Consider the following 15,454-nt stretch of genomic DNA (forward strand, 5'->3'; position numbering starts at 1 on the left):
CCATAAAATAAACGAGGTTATAAAATGTTGGCTGTGTAGTATCATGTGTCTTATGAAAAAGGTTTTTTTTTAGTGTGATTATATCCAGTGATTTACTGCTAGCCAGAGGTTGCAGTTGAGTTCCATATTTGCTGTCAGGAAAGCGTCTCCTTTCTCACCAGTGATGCCTTTCCATTAGATACATTCTGAAGAATGAAAAAATTAAAACCCCACTACAAACCTTTCTGTTCAGTTGATGCACCCAGTCACAAGATTTATGGATAAGTCCATAGCCCAGCTGTTCTATCCATCTTACTTGAAGGCACCTTTGTGGTTATTGTTACGGAAAGAATAGTGTAATTCACAAAATCCAAGTATCTATCTTAATCCATAATGTTGCTTTGCTTGTAGTTACATCCTCGAGAAGATGTCTGCAGCAGTGATGCTAATCTTGGAGTGCTTCTCATTGAATTCTTTGAATTGTATGGACGGCATTTTAATTACCTTAAGACTGGTATTCGGATAAGTGATGGGGGCTCATATGTTGCAAAGGATGAGTTGCAAAAACTTATGCCTGACGGATACAGGCCATCGATGCTGTATATCGAGGATCCACTGCAGCAAGGTAACACTGTATAGTGCATTTAAATAGAACTAAAACCACCGAGTGATCCTTAAGATTATTAGATCATATATGGAAAATGCATAGTTAGAAATAAAGCACTTCTATTTTGCAATGCCAGACTTGCACATTCTTCCATTTCATGCTGAAAGTTACTGATACATGGAAGTAATTATCAAGTAGTGTTCTCTCCGGGGTGTTGTCATACTTCTGAAAGTTGTTGAAGTAAAAGCCATGAAATTATTTCCATGTTTTGAATATGTTTATGCACTTCAATGTTTCTGAACAGTGTTACTTTTTGTATTACCTCTGACATTAGCTGTGCTCTCCAAGTAGTAAACGTAATTGATATGATTAGCAAAACATCTGTGTTTTTATGTTTTTATTAGATACTTGTGAAAACAGTTTGTGAATTTTGACAATTATTTAGCTGCAAAAATGTTTTCATTTGATATTATGCATGATGCGCAGTAATGTGTTAAATAAGGTTATTACAACACTTGGTGAAAAACTATAGTATCACAAACTATTGTATAATTGAGAATTTCATTCATGTGTTTAATTGAGAATTTTATTCATGTGTTTAATTATGAGTTTACATAAATTGTGCCTTGGACATTTGTGCTAATTAACCCATTTGGAACAATACAAAACGTGCTCCACTGGAGGCCAACGGGGCTACAGGATCACTTAAAATACAGATGCAGGGTGAGAAGGTAAAATCAAACACTAGTGTTTATGCTTAAACAAAGGAGATTACAATGGGATGAGAGAAGAGCTAGCCAAGGTAGACTGAGAGCAAAGACTTTATGATGAAACAGTTGAGGAATAGTGGAGAACCTTCCAAGCGATTTTTCAGTGTTCAGCAAAAGTTTATACCAATTAAAAGGAAGGACGGTAGAAAGAGGTAAAATCGACCGTGGATATTTAAGGAAATAAGGGAGTGAAGTAAAAAGCATACAAAGTGGCAAAGATTAGTGGGAGACTAGAGGACTGGGAATTTTTTAGGAGGCAACACAAAGTTACTAAAAGAGCTATAAAGAAGAGTAAGATAGATTACGAGAGTAAACTTGCTCAGAAGATAAAAACGGATAGTAAAAGTTTCTACAAATATATGAAACAAAAAAGAGTGGCTCAGGTAAATAGAAGGGAGATTTAATAATGGGAGGTGAGGAAATGGCTGAAGAACTGAACAGATTTTTTGGGTTGGTCTTCACAGTGGAAGACACAAATAATATGCCAGTGACTGATGGAAATGAGGCTGTGACAGGTGAGGACTTTGTGATGATTGTTATCACTAAGGAGGGAGTGATGGGCAAGCTAATGGGGCTAAAGGTAGACAAGTCTCCTGGCCCTGATGGAATGCATCCCAGAGTGCTAAAAGAGACGGCTAGGGAAATTGCAAATGCACTAGTGATAATTTACCAAAATTCACTAGACTCTGGGGAAATTAGCAAACGTGACACCAGTGTTTAAAAAAGGAGGTAGGCAGAAAGTGGGTAATTATAGGCCAGTTAGCTTAACTTTGGTAGTAGGGAAGATACTGGAATCTATCATCAAGGAAGAACTAGCGAGGCATCTGGATGGAAATTGTCCCATTGGGCAGACGCAGCATGGGTTCATAAAGGGCAGGTCACACCTAACTAATTTAGTGGAATTTTTGAGGACATTACCAGTGAGTTAGATAACAGGGAGCCAATGGATGTGGTATATCTGGATTTCCAGAAAGCTTTTGACAAGGTGCCATACAAAAGGTTGCTGCATAAGATAAAGATGCATGACATTAAGGGTAGAGGATTGGTTCATTAATAGAAAGCAAAGAGTGGGGATTAATGGGTGTGTTTCTCTGGTTGGCAATCAGTAGCTAGTGGTGTCCCTCGGGGATCAGTGTTGGGCCCACAATTGTTCACAATTTACATAAATGATTTGGAGTTGGGGACCAAGGGCAATGTGTCCAAGTTTGCAGACCACACTAAGATGAATGGTAAAGCGAAAAGTGCAGAGGATACTGGAAGTCTGCAGAGGGATTTGGATAGGTTAAGTGAATGGGCTAGGATCTGGCAGATGGAATACAATGTTGACAAATGTGAGGTTATCCATTTTGGTAGGAATAAGAGCAGAAGGGATTATTATTTAAATGTAAAACTATGAAAACATGCTGCAGAGATCTGGGTGTGCTAGTGCATGAGCCGCAAAAAGTTGGTTTGCAGGTGCAACAGTAGATTAAGAAGGCAAATGGAGTTTTGTCCTTCATTGCTAGAGGGATGGAGTTTAAGACTAGGGAGGTTATGCTGCAATTGTATACGGTGTTAGTGAGGCAACACCTGGAATATTGTGTTCAGCTTTTGTCTCCTTACCTGAGAAAGGACGTACTGGCACTGGGGGGTGTGCAGAGGAGATTCACTGGGTTAATCCCAGAGCTGAAGGGGTTGGATTACGACGAGAGGTTGAGTAGACTAGGACAGTACTCGTTGGAATTTAGAAGGATGCGGGAGATCTTATAGAAACATATATAAAATTATGAAGGGAATAGATCGGATAGATGCAGGCAGGTTGTTTCCACTGGCAAGTGAAAGCAGAACTCTTTCACGGGCCTCACGGTAGCATGGTGGTTAGCATCAATGCTTCACAGCTCCAGGGTCCCAGGTTCGATTCCCGGCTGGGTCACTGTCTGTGTGGAGTCTGCACGTTCTCCCCGTGTGTGCGTGGGTTTCCTCCGGGTGCTCCGGTTTCCTCCCACAGTCCAAAGATGTGCAGGTTAGGTGGATTGGCCATGCTAAATTGCCCGTAGTGTAAGGTTAATGGGGGGATTGTTGGGTTACGGGTTACGTGGGTTTAAGTAGGGTGATCATTGCTCGGCACAACATCGAGGGCCGAAGGGCCTGTTCTGTGCTGTACTGTTCTATGTCTATAACTCGGGGGCAAAGCCTCAAAATAAGGGGAAGTAGATTTAGGACTGAGTTTAGGAGGAACTTCTTCACCCAAAGGGTTGTGAATCTATGGAATTCCTTGCCCAGTGAAGCAGTTGAGGCTCCTTCATTAAATGTTTTTAAGATAAAGATAGATTTTTTATTTTTTTTTTTGAAGAATAAAGGGATTAAGGGTTATGGTGTTTGTGCCGGAAAATGGAGCCGAGTCCACAAAAGATCAGCCATGATCTCATTGAATGGCGGAGCAGGCTCGAGGGGCCAGATGGCCTACTCCTGCTTCTTGTTCTTGTGTTCTTATGTTCTAACACATTGGGACGGAATTCTCCAACCTGCTTCGGGTGTGTGTGGTGAATCTGGCCAAAAAGTCAGAAACCCACTGGTGTAAAATCCCATTGCAATTCTCCCAATGGCAGCTTAATGGTGGGTTGCTCTCCCCGCTGGCAGGTGGTGTAAATTGCATTTGCATACATTTGCACCTCATGAATATTCATTAACACAGCTGCCTGCGAGAATCCTGTCCGTCTTGCATCATGCCAGCAGGAAATCACGACAGCATTGATAAAAGCTGGTATGCACAAGACAGCCCTCAGTTCGCCAGAGACTTTGAGGGGAGTGCCACATGCAAAGCCTACCTGCCATAGTGCTGCACACTTATGCACTGTACACCAGCTTGCAGGGGGCAGAGCGTTCCTGCCCAACATCTCCATGCCAAGCTGGCCTTCATAGACAGCACCATTCTGCTGGACCCATGGATCGTCCTGTATCACTAATTCATATCAGTACTGTACCCGGGGGGGGGGGGGGGGGGGGGGGGGGGGAGAGGAGGAAGAATAAAAGAGTGCAGTGGTCGCCTTCCAGATCATGTATCTGGACAGCACAGTGCTGCAGGACTCGGGCAGCCACCCTGGCAAAAGACCGAAGTTTGACCAGGGGTGGGTTATGAGGTTGGGGGGCTGGATTGACGAAGCCAAGGGGAGCAATGTGGAAGGGGGCTGTGGATGGAGTGGGGTGGGGTAAGACCATAAGGGGGCTCTGTGGAAGGAGCGCTGTGCAAGGAGTGGGGTGGGCTGGTAGGGTTGGAGAAAGGCAAGAGCTTACGATGACAGGTAGAAGTGCAAGAACGCAGATAATGAGAACAAACAATGGAAAGCAGTGCATCGCCCTCTGACCCGAGCCAAGGAAAGGTACAATGCTGCTCACGCAGCCACGCGGTCCTTCACAGACCAGATGCGATTCGGGTGTCTGGACCACTCGGGTGGTCCACAGTTGGAAGGTTTTAAGAGGCGTTTCCTACGCCATGTAAGAATGAAAATACAGCCGCAAAAGAAGTGCGTACCAACATAGAGCTCTCATCCTAAAGTACATGTCATGGTTTGGGACGCTATCAATTTAACCCAGATGCGCAGAGAGTCACCTACCTGATGAACCCTCCTCAGCCATTGCTATCCTTGTGGACTAATGATTGAGAACTCGCCCACCATGCATTCTGAATAAAGAGTGAGACACGCTTCCCTGATAACACACAAGGGAATGGTACCAAGTAACACTGGGGTTGACATCACAGGTCAACATTAATCTTAAAAGGTCACGTTGACTGAGAAATGTTGAACTTCAAAATAAGAGGATTACAGAGTTCTAAACAAAAATGCTTTCATCTAACCATCACATTCACAACCCCATGGAATGGTTTTCAAAAAGTTCAATTTATTCAGTGTGCTCGAACACCCGTGATCCTTGGGTGTGATCAAAACTTTTTTGCTTTCCTAGCTGGGATGGGGAGCTCGAACCTTGGGTAGGGGGACTCTGTGTCAGAATCACTCTTGGTGGCTTGCTCGGCTGGAGTTGGCGCAGACACAGGCAGAGCGACATCTGAGCGGCTACTCATTCTTGGATATACTGTGGGGAGGCCCCGTGGGGTCTGGCTGACGGTCATCCTCCCTGTGGGTGCCAGGGAACCCCAGCATGACTCCTGGAAGATATGGGGCACCTGGAGAGGGAGTTCAACGTGCCTGGTCCCCATGTGGCCTCCTGATGGCAGAGTGTGGCCATGGAGTGCATGGCCGAACGCAAATCCGGTAGGACTTGCTGGACCAAGGTTTCCATAGTGCTTGCCAACCTTCCAGTGGTGGCCTCAAGGCCTGTTGGAACTATGACCTTAGACAACATGGAGGGGCCCCATTGTAGGCTCTACTCCAATGAGTGACTGTCGAAGATCTGCTTAATATTCTGCTGCCTCCTGTTGCATCTCCACCAGTGAGTTAGCAACATGTCTCTAGCAGTCCTTCTGGATGCTGGAGGCCTGGGCCGTCCCTGCCTCTCACTGCTCTGGGGATGTGTCTGTGATGTGTTCTCTAAGTGACTCTGAGTTTAAACTTGAACTATGCCCCACCGAGGGTGCGGGTGAGCGCTGTGACTGTTCTTCTGGTGCCCTCTCATCCTCTGATGTGGTTTGGGGGCTCAGAACTGGGCTGGTTAGCTGTCTGCTGGTATCTGTAAAAGTCAAAAGAATTGTTTTAATGGATGAGCTGAAGCTAACTCAAGAGTATACTGCACTTCTTTGAATTGCAGGATTGGGTGAAGTGATTTAGCTGAGATTCGTACTAGGTTCTTGCAAGAGCCAAGCATTGCATCACCGGAGGTGTGCTTCTCATCGACGATGGTGAGCTCTGCAGCAACCTCATCGAACTCGACGAGGCCGATTATCTCTGCCGTTGTTTGCCCAGTCTGGGCTTGCTCATGCTTGTGCGCAAGTATGGAGACAAAAGAAAGAGATGTGATGGAGCAGAGGTTGGGTGAAATGCATGTACCCTGTGTGCGATCATAGAACTTGCAGTGCAGCAGGAGGCCATTCAGCCTATAGAGTCTGCACCGGCCCTGGGAAAGAGCACCCTACTTAAGCCATACCCAGTGGTGTGCCATACCCAGAAGGGACACCTATTGGAGGTGGAGCAACAAGACAGATGGGATGGTGGTGTTGTGAAAATCTTGTTGAGAGAATGTTGATCTGTGTCCTTTGCTAACAGATGAGTGAGGTCTATGAAGAGTAGCCGTTTTGAGTACATGATGTCATGCTGGGAATTTAATAGTGGAGGGAGCTGTCCTGACTGAGTGGATAAGATCATTCATCCACTCCTGCACTGGATGGTGCTTCGCAGGTGGGTGGCAGCTGCAGTGACCTCCTGGGTAATGACTTCCCAGGCTGGAGAGGAGAGGTTGGTTAGCTTCTTTGAGCCGTCCCTTGGCTAGGGGAAATGCTTAGAGGGCTTGCATTCCCCAAATAAGGGTCTCGAGGGCCCCGGTGCTGAAAGCTGGTGCTTCTGCAGCCTTGAGGCTGCTAGCCTTTTTCCCCTGGGATCTGTACACGTTAGAAGGTCTGGTGAAGACGGGGGACTGGAGAGAGTGATGCAAGTGTCCTGGACTGATACTTGCATATGGTGCCAGGACCAGCTGAGTGTGGTGGATGATGTCGTTGTTGGCCCAACAGGAGTAGTAGGAGGGGAACCCGCCTCGAATAATTAATGCACTTCCAAGCGGGATCCTGCTAGTTTGGTGGCAGGACAGGCACTGCTGAGCCATCCACCACCGACTTAGTCTCAAAATGGGAGCATTCTACCCTATATTTCTTATCAGTTTCTTACAAAAATGCATCAAAGATTGATCTGATCACATACCAATCTCCCAAGTTTGACTTGTCAATTAACTGGAATATATAACGTAAATCTAAATCAATACAAATGCATTTTTAATGAAATTGCTCATTCCACCACAACTACACAACAGAATGTACGTAGAATAGGAAAGTAAGTGAAAGATTTTGAAGTTCGGATTGAAAAAATTAGGATAAATCAGGTACAAAGAGGTAGTGTCAAGATAACATTTTGAAATATGCTAATATAGGGCAATCAGTGCATTAAATATTATATTAGATTCTTTCTGCTATCAGACAGATAGATTACCTTGTATTATAGAAGTTTGAAAAAATATTTTGTTTAGGTTATACAATCTTGAGTTCTTTTTTTCTAAATAAACCAATTAGAAAGTGCTAAAATGACCTGGTCAGTGCAGGAGACTAATTGGATGAATGATCAAAATGTTCTCTTTTTTTTGCCATTGAATGTGCACAGAAGGAAGCTTTTCAGACCTTTGCACCTGTGCCAGCTCTTCAAAACAGCTTTCCAATTAGTTTCCGTCCCCATGCCTCTATCAATACGTTCCCCTCAAGTATTTATACAATTTTCTTGTCCAACTACTATTGAATCAACTTTCACTATCTTTTCAGGCAGTGCATTCCTGATCGTCATAACTCACTGTTTTAAAAAAAAAAGTGCTCTTGACACCTCTAGTCTTTTTGTTTATCTCATCTAAATCTCTGCCATAGCACGCTTGTCTAGATTTCCCTTAAATGATTCTAGAATCATAGAACTTACAGTGCAGAAGGAGGCCATTCGGCCCATTGAGTCTGCACTGGCTCTTGGAAAGAGCACCCTGCCGGGGCCCACACCACCCTATCCCCATAACCCAGTTACCCCACTCAACCAACCCCAAGGGCAATTTTGGACACTAAGGGCAATTTAGCATGGCCAATCCACCTAACCTGCACGTCTTTGGACTGTGGGAGGAAACTGGAGCTCCCGGAAGACGCCCATGCAGAGACTGAGAACGTGCAGATTCCGCACAGACAGTGACCCAGCAGGGAATCGAACCTGGGACCCTGGCGCTGTGAAGCCACAGTGCTAGCCACTTGTGCTACCGTGCTGCCCCTCCCATTAGTTTAATTATGACGCAATGCACATTACCAGGTCTAGGATAAATTAAATTGCTTGGACAACCATTGAGAAGGCATGGGCAAGAACCGAATGTGAACACAATTCTCAATATGCTACATAGCGGATAGGAAATCCAGACTCAACCTGGTCCTTTAAAAACCGCAGAATTGCTTTTAAAAGCAGAGGCTAGTAAATGCTGGTATGCAGGGGGACTTTGGGGTTCTTGATTCTATACAATTTGTTTCAACCACTCCCTATGGTAGTGAATTCTTTTTTTTAATGTTTTTATTCTCCATTTTCACATTTTCCTCCAAACATTACACCCCACCCACAAACAGCAACCGGTAACAAATACAAAATCAATCCCCTTAACAATAACAACTATCCCATCCTCCCACCACCCAAACAACAGCCCACCTGTCAATGTATGCATCCAATAAAACAAACCCTCCCACGGTGGAACCAAAAAACAAAAGAGAAAAAGAAAAAGCAGTCCAGGACCGCCCATGGTCACCATAGAATCTCTCCTCCCTCTCCTCTTCTCTCCCCCCCCCCCCCCCCCCCCCCCCCACACACACACACACACACACGCACACACTCAACGCCGTCCAACCTCTGAAAGAGTACCGTACGTGATACCCAAGAGTTGTAAACCCCCCTCCCCTCCCCTCCAACTCTTCCCGCCCACTGCCTCTTGTAAAACTCCTCCCCCCAACCTCGGTTCCTTCCCCCCAACTTTCCACCCCGGCTAGACCACTCGGACCCTGTTCTGCCAGGCTCCGATGGCCGCAGCCCCTCCCCCCACCTCACTCCCGTTCACTGGCCGGTTTAAAACGGCCAGCGCGGAGGCCCCCGCCCGGGTCCCTTTCTCCCTTGCCCGGCCCTAGGAAAGCCCAGAAATCCCCTTTTAGCGCACACACACCCCGCATATCCACCTACACCCCAAAGAACCCTCACTTCGAGTGCAAGCCCATCACTTCCCTCCAAATATATACAACATTGGCTCCTTTAGCCCATACACCCGCATGCAGTGAAACAAAAAAGAAGAAAATACAGTCCTGAGGTTACATCGGCACATGGCCATTTCTCAATTCTGCCACAGTCCTTCTGCCTTCGCAAACTCCTCCGCTGCTTCCGCACTTCCAAAATAAAAGTCCTTGAGCTTATCAGTCACCCTCAGCTTCGCTGGATATACAATGCCACACTGCACCTTGCTAATGTACAGTGCCCTCTTCACCCGGTTGAAAGCAGCCCGCTTCCTCGCCAGCTTCACCGTAAAGTCCTGGTATACACATATACCAGCTCCAGCCCACTGCACCACCCGCTTCTGCTTGGCCCAGCACAGGACCTTCTCCTTCACACTGTACCTGCGGAAGCACAGAGTCACTATCCTTGGCGGCTCACTCGCCTTTGGTACAGGCCTCCACGACCGATGAGCCCGATCCAGTTCATATCGGGAGGGATCCTCCCCCTCCCCCAATAGTTCCGCCAGCATAGTGGCAAAATACTTCGTTGGCCTCGGCACTTCAACTCCTTCGGGCAGCCCCACAATCCTCAAATTCTGTCGCCTGGATTTGTTTTCCAGGTCTTCCATTTTTCCTCGCAGATCCTTGTTTACCTCCATCACCTTCCGAATCTCCTTCCCCCATCGAGGTAAGTTGATCACCGTGCTGCAACACAGTCTCCTCCACTTCCTTCAGCGCCTCCCCTTGCTCCCGCACCTCCGCCACTGCACCTGCCACCGCCGTCGTCACTGGGGAAAACTCCTCCTCCACCAGCACACTCAAAACCTCCCTCATCTCCTTCCTCGTCGCCTCCAAGTGTTTTGTAAACTGCCTTTCGAATTCTGCAGCCATCACCTTGGTTATTTCTTCAGCCGTAAGCAACGCGGCCTCCCCTGGTGCTCCAGCCTCCTTTTTCCTTAGTGACCCCGTGGTGTCCTCTCCACTCCCAGATGGGCCCTCAGCTGCTTTTTTAACAGCCGTTTTCTTGCTGATCCTGGACATCATCTTCTGCTGTGCCTCCTGTGCGCCTTCTCCGTGCCTTCCCCCTGCCTTTGACGCCTCCGTGGACCCTGGGACCGGGCTTAAAGCCCCGAAAATGCCGTTCCCAAACGGGAGCCCTCGGTTGCACGGTTGCCTCCCGCCCGCCGTCACCGGAAGTGATGGTAGTGAATTCTTACCACTCTTTGGGTGAAGACGTTTCTTCAATTTTTTTATTGGATTTCTTGGTGACCGTGTCCTATTGATGGCCTCTAGTTAGGCTCTGCCCAGCAAGAGGAAATGCTCCCTCTGTATCCACTCTGAACCAATACCTTTGATTTTAAAAACTTCTTTCTGGCCAACATTCTTTTAGAAGAGGAAAGAGACCCAACCAATCGATCCTTTCCTGATGTAGACCCATGCATCTCTGATTTCACCCGTGTTAATTAATCTTTTCTGCACCCTGTCCAGTGCCCCTATAGCCTTTAACAATGTTGCAACCAAAATTGCAGAGTACACCATGTGTGGTCTAACTAAACATTTGATGCACCTTTAGCATAACTAGTGAATAATTAGCCTGGGTTCACACTATTAAAGAGACTCTGTACAAACAATGATGAGAAATGCAGCCGGTGGAAGAGCAGGATATTACTGACAGCAGCTTCCAGATTTCAGCTTTTAACTGAGCATGTGTTGCCGCCCATTTAATCCTGAAATAACAGGATCATATTAACAGAACAGCACATACATTTTGATATGATAAAATTTTTGATTGTTTCATTTTCCAGAATTCCAGACAACGGCATTATGTGTTAAGTGATTTTGTTTCTTTTTTTTTCTAAAGGAAATGATGTTGGTAGGAGTTCATATGGTGCCATGCAGGTAAAGCAAGCCTTTGATTATGCCTATGTTGTTCTAAGTCATGCTGTGTCTCCAATTGCAAAGTATTACCCAAACAGAGAATGTGAAAGGTAAGAGGAAATTTTAAAGCAATTTAATATCAGTTGTATGACATATAACTCATTTTGCTAGAGCCTAGCTATTCAACATTCTATATATTTGAACAGTATATTGGGTCGAATAATCAGAGTAACTCAGGAAGTTGCTGACTACAGGACCTGGATACAAGGGCGTTGGGGACCTTCAAGCAGTCGTGATTCTGCATTTAATGGTAGGTGTGTTTTGACTGAAAGAAATTTGACATTTTGAATTCATTACTAATTTACATGGTGTTATATATTGAGAAATTGGAGTGCTATTAGTTTTACCTGAAGAATTTGGTCTGATTTTGAATTGGCTATATATGGAGCCGCAACCACTGGCGCCCCAGCATTGGATTAGGTTGGTTCCCCAAAGATGCATAGGGAAATCCCTCCCAGAACGTCACAGGTAAGCATTTGCACGACAATTGCCGCGACGCCAGAAGTGCATATTTCCTCTAGGCAGTTGCCCTGCACCGTGAATCAGCTGGATCTCTCCCAATCCAAAAGATGTCAGGGAAGATAGGCATGGAGTGGCAATCCAATACTGGTTGCCACTTGGAGGAAGTTACGACCTATTATCTGTTCGTAAAGAATATATTTATGCAAGGGTAGTGAGTTCCTTAACACAATGGAAAATCTCTCATTTTAATATTGGGTAGGGTACTTTTTGTACAGGGATATGGTATATTTAAAAGATAATTTTACCAACTGCTTTTAGGAGCCACAAACTAGTATTGAGCACAGATCTGTGAAGAACCTGGAGCGGGATTCTCCCGTACCCGACAGGGCGGGGGGTCCCAACGGGATGGAGTGGCATGAACCACTCCAGCGTCGGGCTGCCCCAAAGGCATGGAATCCTCCGCACCTTCAAGGGCTAGGCCGGCACCGGAGTGGTTTGCGCCCCGCCAGCCGGTGTGGAAGGCCTTTGGCGCCGGGGCCGAAGGGACTCCGCCGGCCGGCATGGGTCCGCGCCTGCGCGGGAGCGTCAGCGGCTGCTGACGTCATCCCCGCGCATGCGTGGGGAGGTGGGGGTTCATCTTTGTGCCGGCCATTGCAGAGTCCTACATGGCCGGCACATAGTAAAAGAGTGCCCCCACGGCACAGTCCCGCCTGCGTATCGGTGGGCCCCGATCGCAGGCCAGGCCACCGTGGGGGCAACCCCCAGAGCCAGATTGCCCCGCGTCCCCCCCCCAGGACCCCGGAGCTCGCCCGCGTCCATGTTTCAGATACTCCCGGGGGGGGGAAGAATCTTAATGATCATGAAACCATTGCAGATTGTGGTTTTAAAAAAACCCATCTCGTTCACTAATGTCCTTCCGGTTGTCTCTTAACTGTGCCCTCCCTCCACTTGCTAAAATAGCCTAGCAAGCCACTCAGGCAATTAGGGATGGGCAATAAATACTGGTCCAGCCAGCAATGCTTGTATCCCAAGAACAAAATAAAAGAAAAAATACTTCCATTCCAGGCTGAAGAGCTCAAATTTCTGAATTTATTCCCCATAATTAGCATTAAGATATCATTCTGTTAATGCCAACGTTCTTCATGTAATCTGCCCAGTGCCCACTTTTCAACTATAATAACATTAATTTTATTTTTGTGAAGCTTTTACATTTTATATACTGCACATTCAGCAAGGGTATATGTGTCAGTTACATTATACAAATTATTTCCCTCTATCAATTCACCCTCACCCCATCCGCCTTAAGCCTCCCCCGTTTCCTCCGTTTGTTGCTTTACTTATTATACAATGGGAAGTTATTTTCTATTAACGTGTGTACGGTGCTCTCCCCTCCCCCACTTTTATCGATATGGCCTTGCCCCCCCCCCACCACTACCACCCGCTCTATTTTCGCCGTTTCTCTGGGATTCTGTTTCCTGTGACCTTGTTCTAGGTTCCCTGATATCTATATTGGCCCATTTCAGCCTCCACCTACACCGCCTCTCTCTCTCTCTCTATCTCTGGGCGCGCACCCCCCCCCCCCCCCCAAACCCCTGTCTGTTCCCTGCAGTCTTATTGGCTCCGGTGTGTCCCTCCCCTCGCTGTATTGGCTGTTGGCCTCAAACAGGTCCTGGAACAAGTTGGTGATTGGCCTGCACGCTTTGTGGAAGCCATCCGTTGACCCTCGGATAGCGAATTTGATCTTCTCTAAGTGACGAAATTCCGACATCTGCCAGCCAGCTTTGGGTGGTGCTGCTTATCGCCAGCCAAGCAGGATTCTCCAGCGGGCAATTAGGGAATCAAAGGCAAGGGCGGTGGCCCCATTCCCCATGAATAGTTTCTGGCTGGTCCAATACCCCAAAGGCTGCCACTCTTGGGAAGGCTCCACTATCATCCCCACAACTTTTGGCATTGCCTTGAAGACGGCAGTCCAATAACAGACCAGTCTGGGGCAGGCCCAGACCATGTGGGCGTGGTTGGCTGGGTCTCTCTGGCACCGTTCATAGTTGTCTAACACCTCCGGAAGAACCTGCTCATTCAGGTTCTGTTCGGGTGCGCTCACCTCGGGGGTGTTTTATACAGGAGTTTCACCCATGAGGTGAACTCTGTCCCTGACTCAAACCACCGTAGTAGCTCAATGAGGTATTTCTAGTCGACTCTAGTCCGAAGACCTTTTCTGTGTCGGGGACATGATCATCTCTGGTGTTCTCCCTGCGGGTGGGGTCAATATCGCGTTCAGCAGTCATCTGATGTTTGTAGTTAGCTGTCTACGCTTAACAAAGCTCGTCTGGTCCTCTACGGCCACCTCTGGTACCCAGTTCTCTAGTCTCTTGGCCAGGACTTTTGAGAGTTCTTTTGCGTCTACGTTGAAATGGGTCTGTATGATCCACATTCCGCTGGATTTTTATCCTTTTGGGTATCAGTGGTATGGTGGCCTGTGTTTGTGTTGGAGTCAGGGGGCCCCTCCTAGCGAGTCGATGGACATCTCGTGCAGGGCCAGTCCTGTCGCAAATTGTTTTGTTGATGTCCGCTGGGAACCCGTTGGGTCCTGGTGCCTTACCTGCCTGCATGGAGTTGATGCTCTCCATGACCTCTTCCAGTCCTAGTGATGCTTTCAGCCCCCTCCGCTATCATTCGTCACGACCGGTGTATCCAGTCCATCGAGGAACTGTTTCATCCCCAAGTCCTCATTGGGGGACTCGGAGGTAGAAGGCCTCGAACATTTTGTTGACCTTTTGTGGTTCGGCTGCTAGCCTCTCCTTCACCTGGGCTATTTCCCTCGTGACTGCCTACTTTTTCAGCTGGTGAGCCACCTGATGTGCGACTACTCAACCCATCCCTGTCACCAGAAGACACTTATGATATTAACAATGTTACCAGACTAGAGAAGTATCAAATATTCATGGCCATTGGCAGACTTCTATCTCATGCAATATCTGGTAAGCTCAGACGACACTGAATAGTGATTTCTTGGATGCTAATAAGATGAGAACTTTGCTGCTACATTATGCATTGAATATTAATCAGTAAATAACTGTTGAAGAAATGGTCATTAAGAGAAAATAAGTTTGTGCAATGAGTAAAGTTTTTCTTCCTCCTTCCTCAGGGAATGCTGTAACTTTGCTAGTTGGCCCATCGCAGCTGGATAAATGTAACAACAATATTTCAGAGGAGTGGGTAGTCATTGGCCAGACCGGAAGTAGGACCTCTGAAACATGCCTTAGCAAACATTCTTCTAACTCATCGTCTGGTCCATTGTCCTCTGCATCTTCTACTTTATCCAGTTCAAGTGATGTTGTAAGTAACCAAACTGTTGATTGTATGTTTAGGTATCCTTTTGGGGGAATAAATATTCTACGCCTCTGTTTAAAAATGTAAATGTTTCTTTTTAAATGTAGCTTGCAGGACAAGTAGGATTGTAAGTAAGAAGGAAATATAGTTTATTGTTAATATGTAAAAACAGTAGAAAATGTACAAATAATGGGCCCACGTGGATATCTCTCGACAACTTGATGATCATTCCTGTACTTTGGAGGGGGCGATGATGGCGTAGTGGTAAAGTTAGTAATCCAGAGGGCCAACCTAATGCTCACGGATTCAAATCCCACCATGGCAGCTGGTGGAATTTAAATTCAATTAATAAATCTGGAATTAACCGTTAGTCTCAGTAAGGTGACCATGCAACCATTGATGATTCTTGTAAAAACTCATCTGGTTCATTAATGCCTTGTAAGGAACCCGCTGTCCTTACCT

At 46.5% G+C, this 15,454-nt stretch overlaps 1 protein-coding gene across 2 annotated transcripts in view; it reads left to right on the forward strand.

The window, feature by feature from the left end:
• Positions 1 to 15,454, forward strand: part of tent4b (terminal nucleotidyltransferase 4B) — an 81,067-nt gene that overhangs the window by 53,376 nt on the left and 12,237 nt on the right. Inside the window, exons 7-11 of one of the 2 annotated variants that reach the window (XR_005461801.1) lie at positions 391 to 604; positions 11,124 to 11,250; positions 11,347 to 11,450; positions 14,808 to 14,998; positions 15,100 to 15,119. Coding sequence is in view for 1 of the 2 variants with exons in the window: in XM_038806686.1 (XP_038662614.1) it covers positions 391 to 604; positions 11,124 to 11,250; positions 11,347 to 11,450; positions 14,808 to 14,998 (636 nt within the window). In the remaining variant the exon portion in view is untranslated. The remainder of the gene's footprint in view (positions 1 to 390; positions 605 to 11,123; positions 11,251 to 11,346; positions 11,451 to 14,807; positions 14,999 to 15,099; positions 15,120 to 15,454) is intronic. The other variant, XM_038806686.1, reaches the window with a different exon arrangement.

This window comes from Scyliorhinus canicula, chromosome 9 (genome assembly GCF_902713615.1).
Source record: "Scyliorhinus canicula chromosome 9, sScyCan1.1, whole genome shotgun sequence".
Taxonomy (NCBI): Eukaryota; Metazoa; Chordata; class Chondrichthyes; order Carcharhiniformes; family Scyliorhinidae; genus Scyliorhinus; species Scyliorhinus canicula.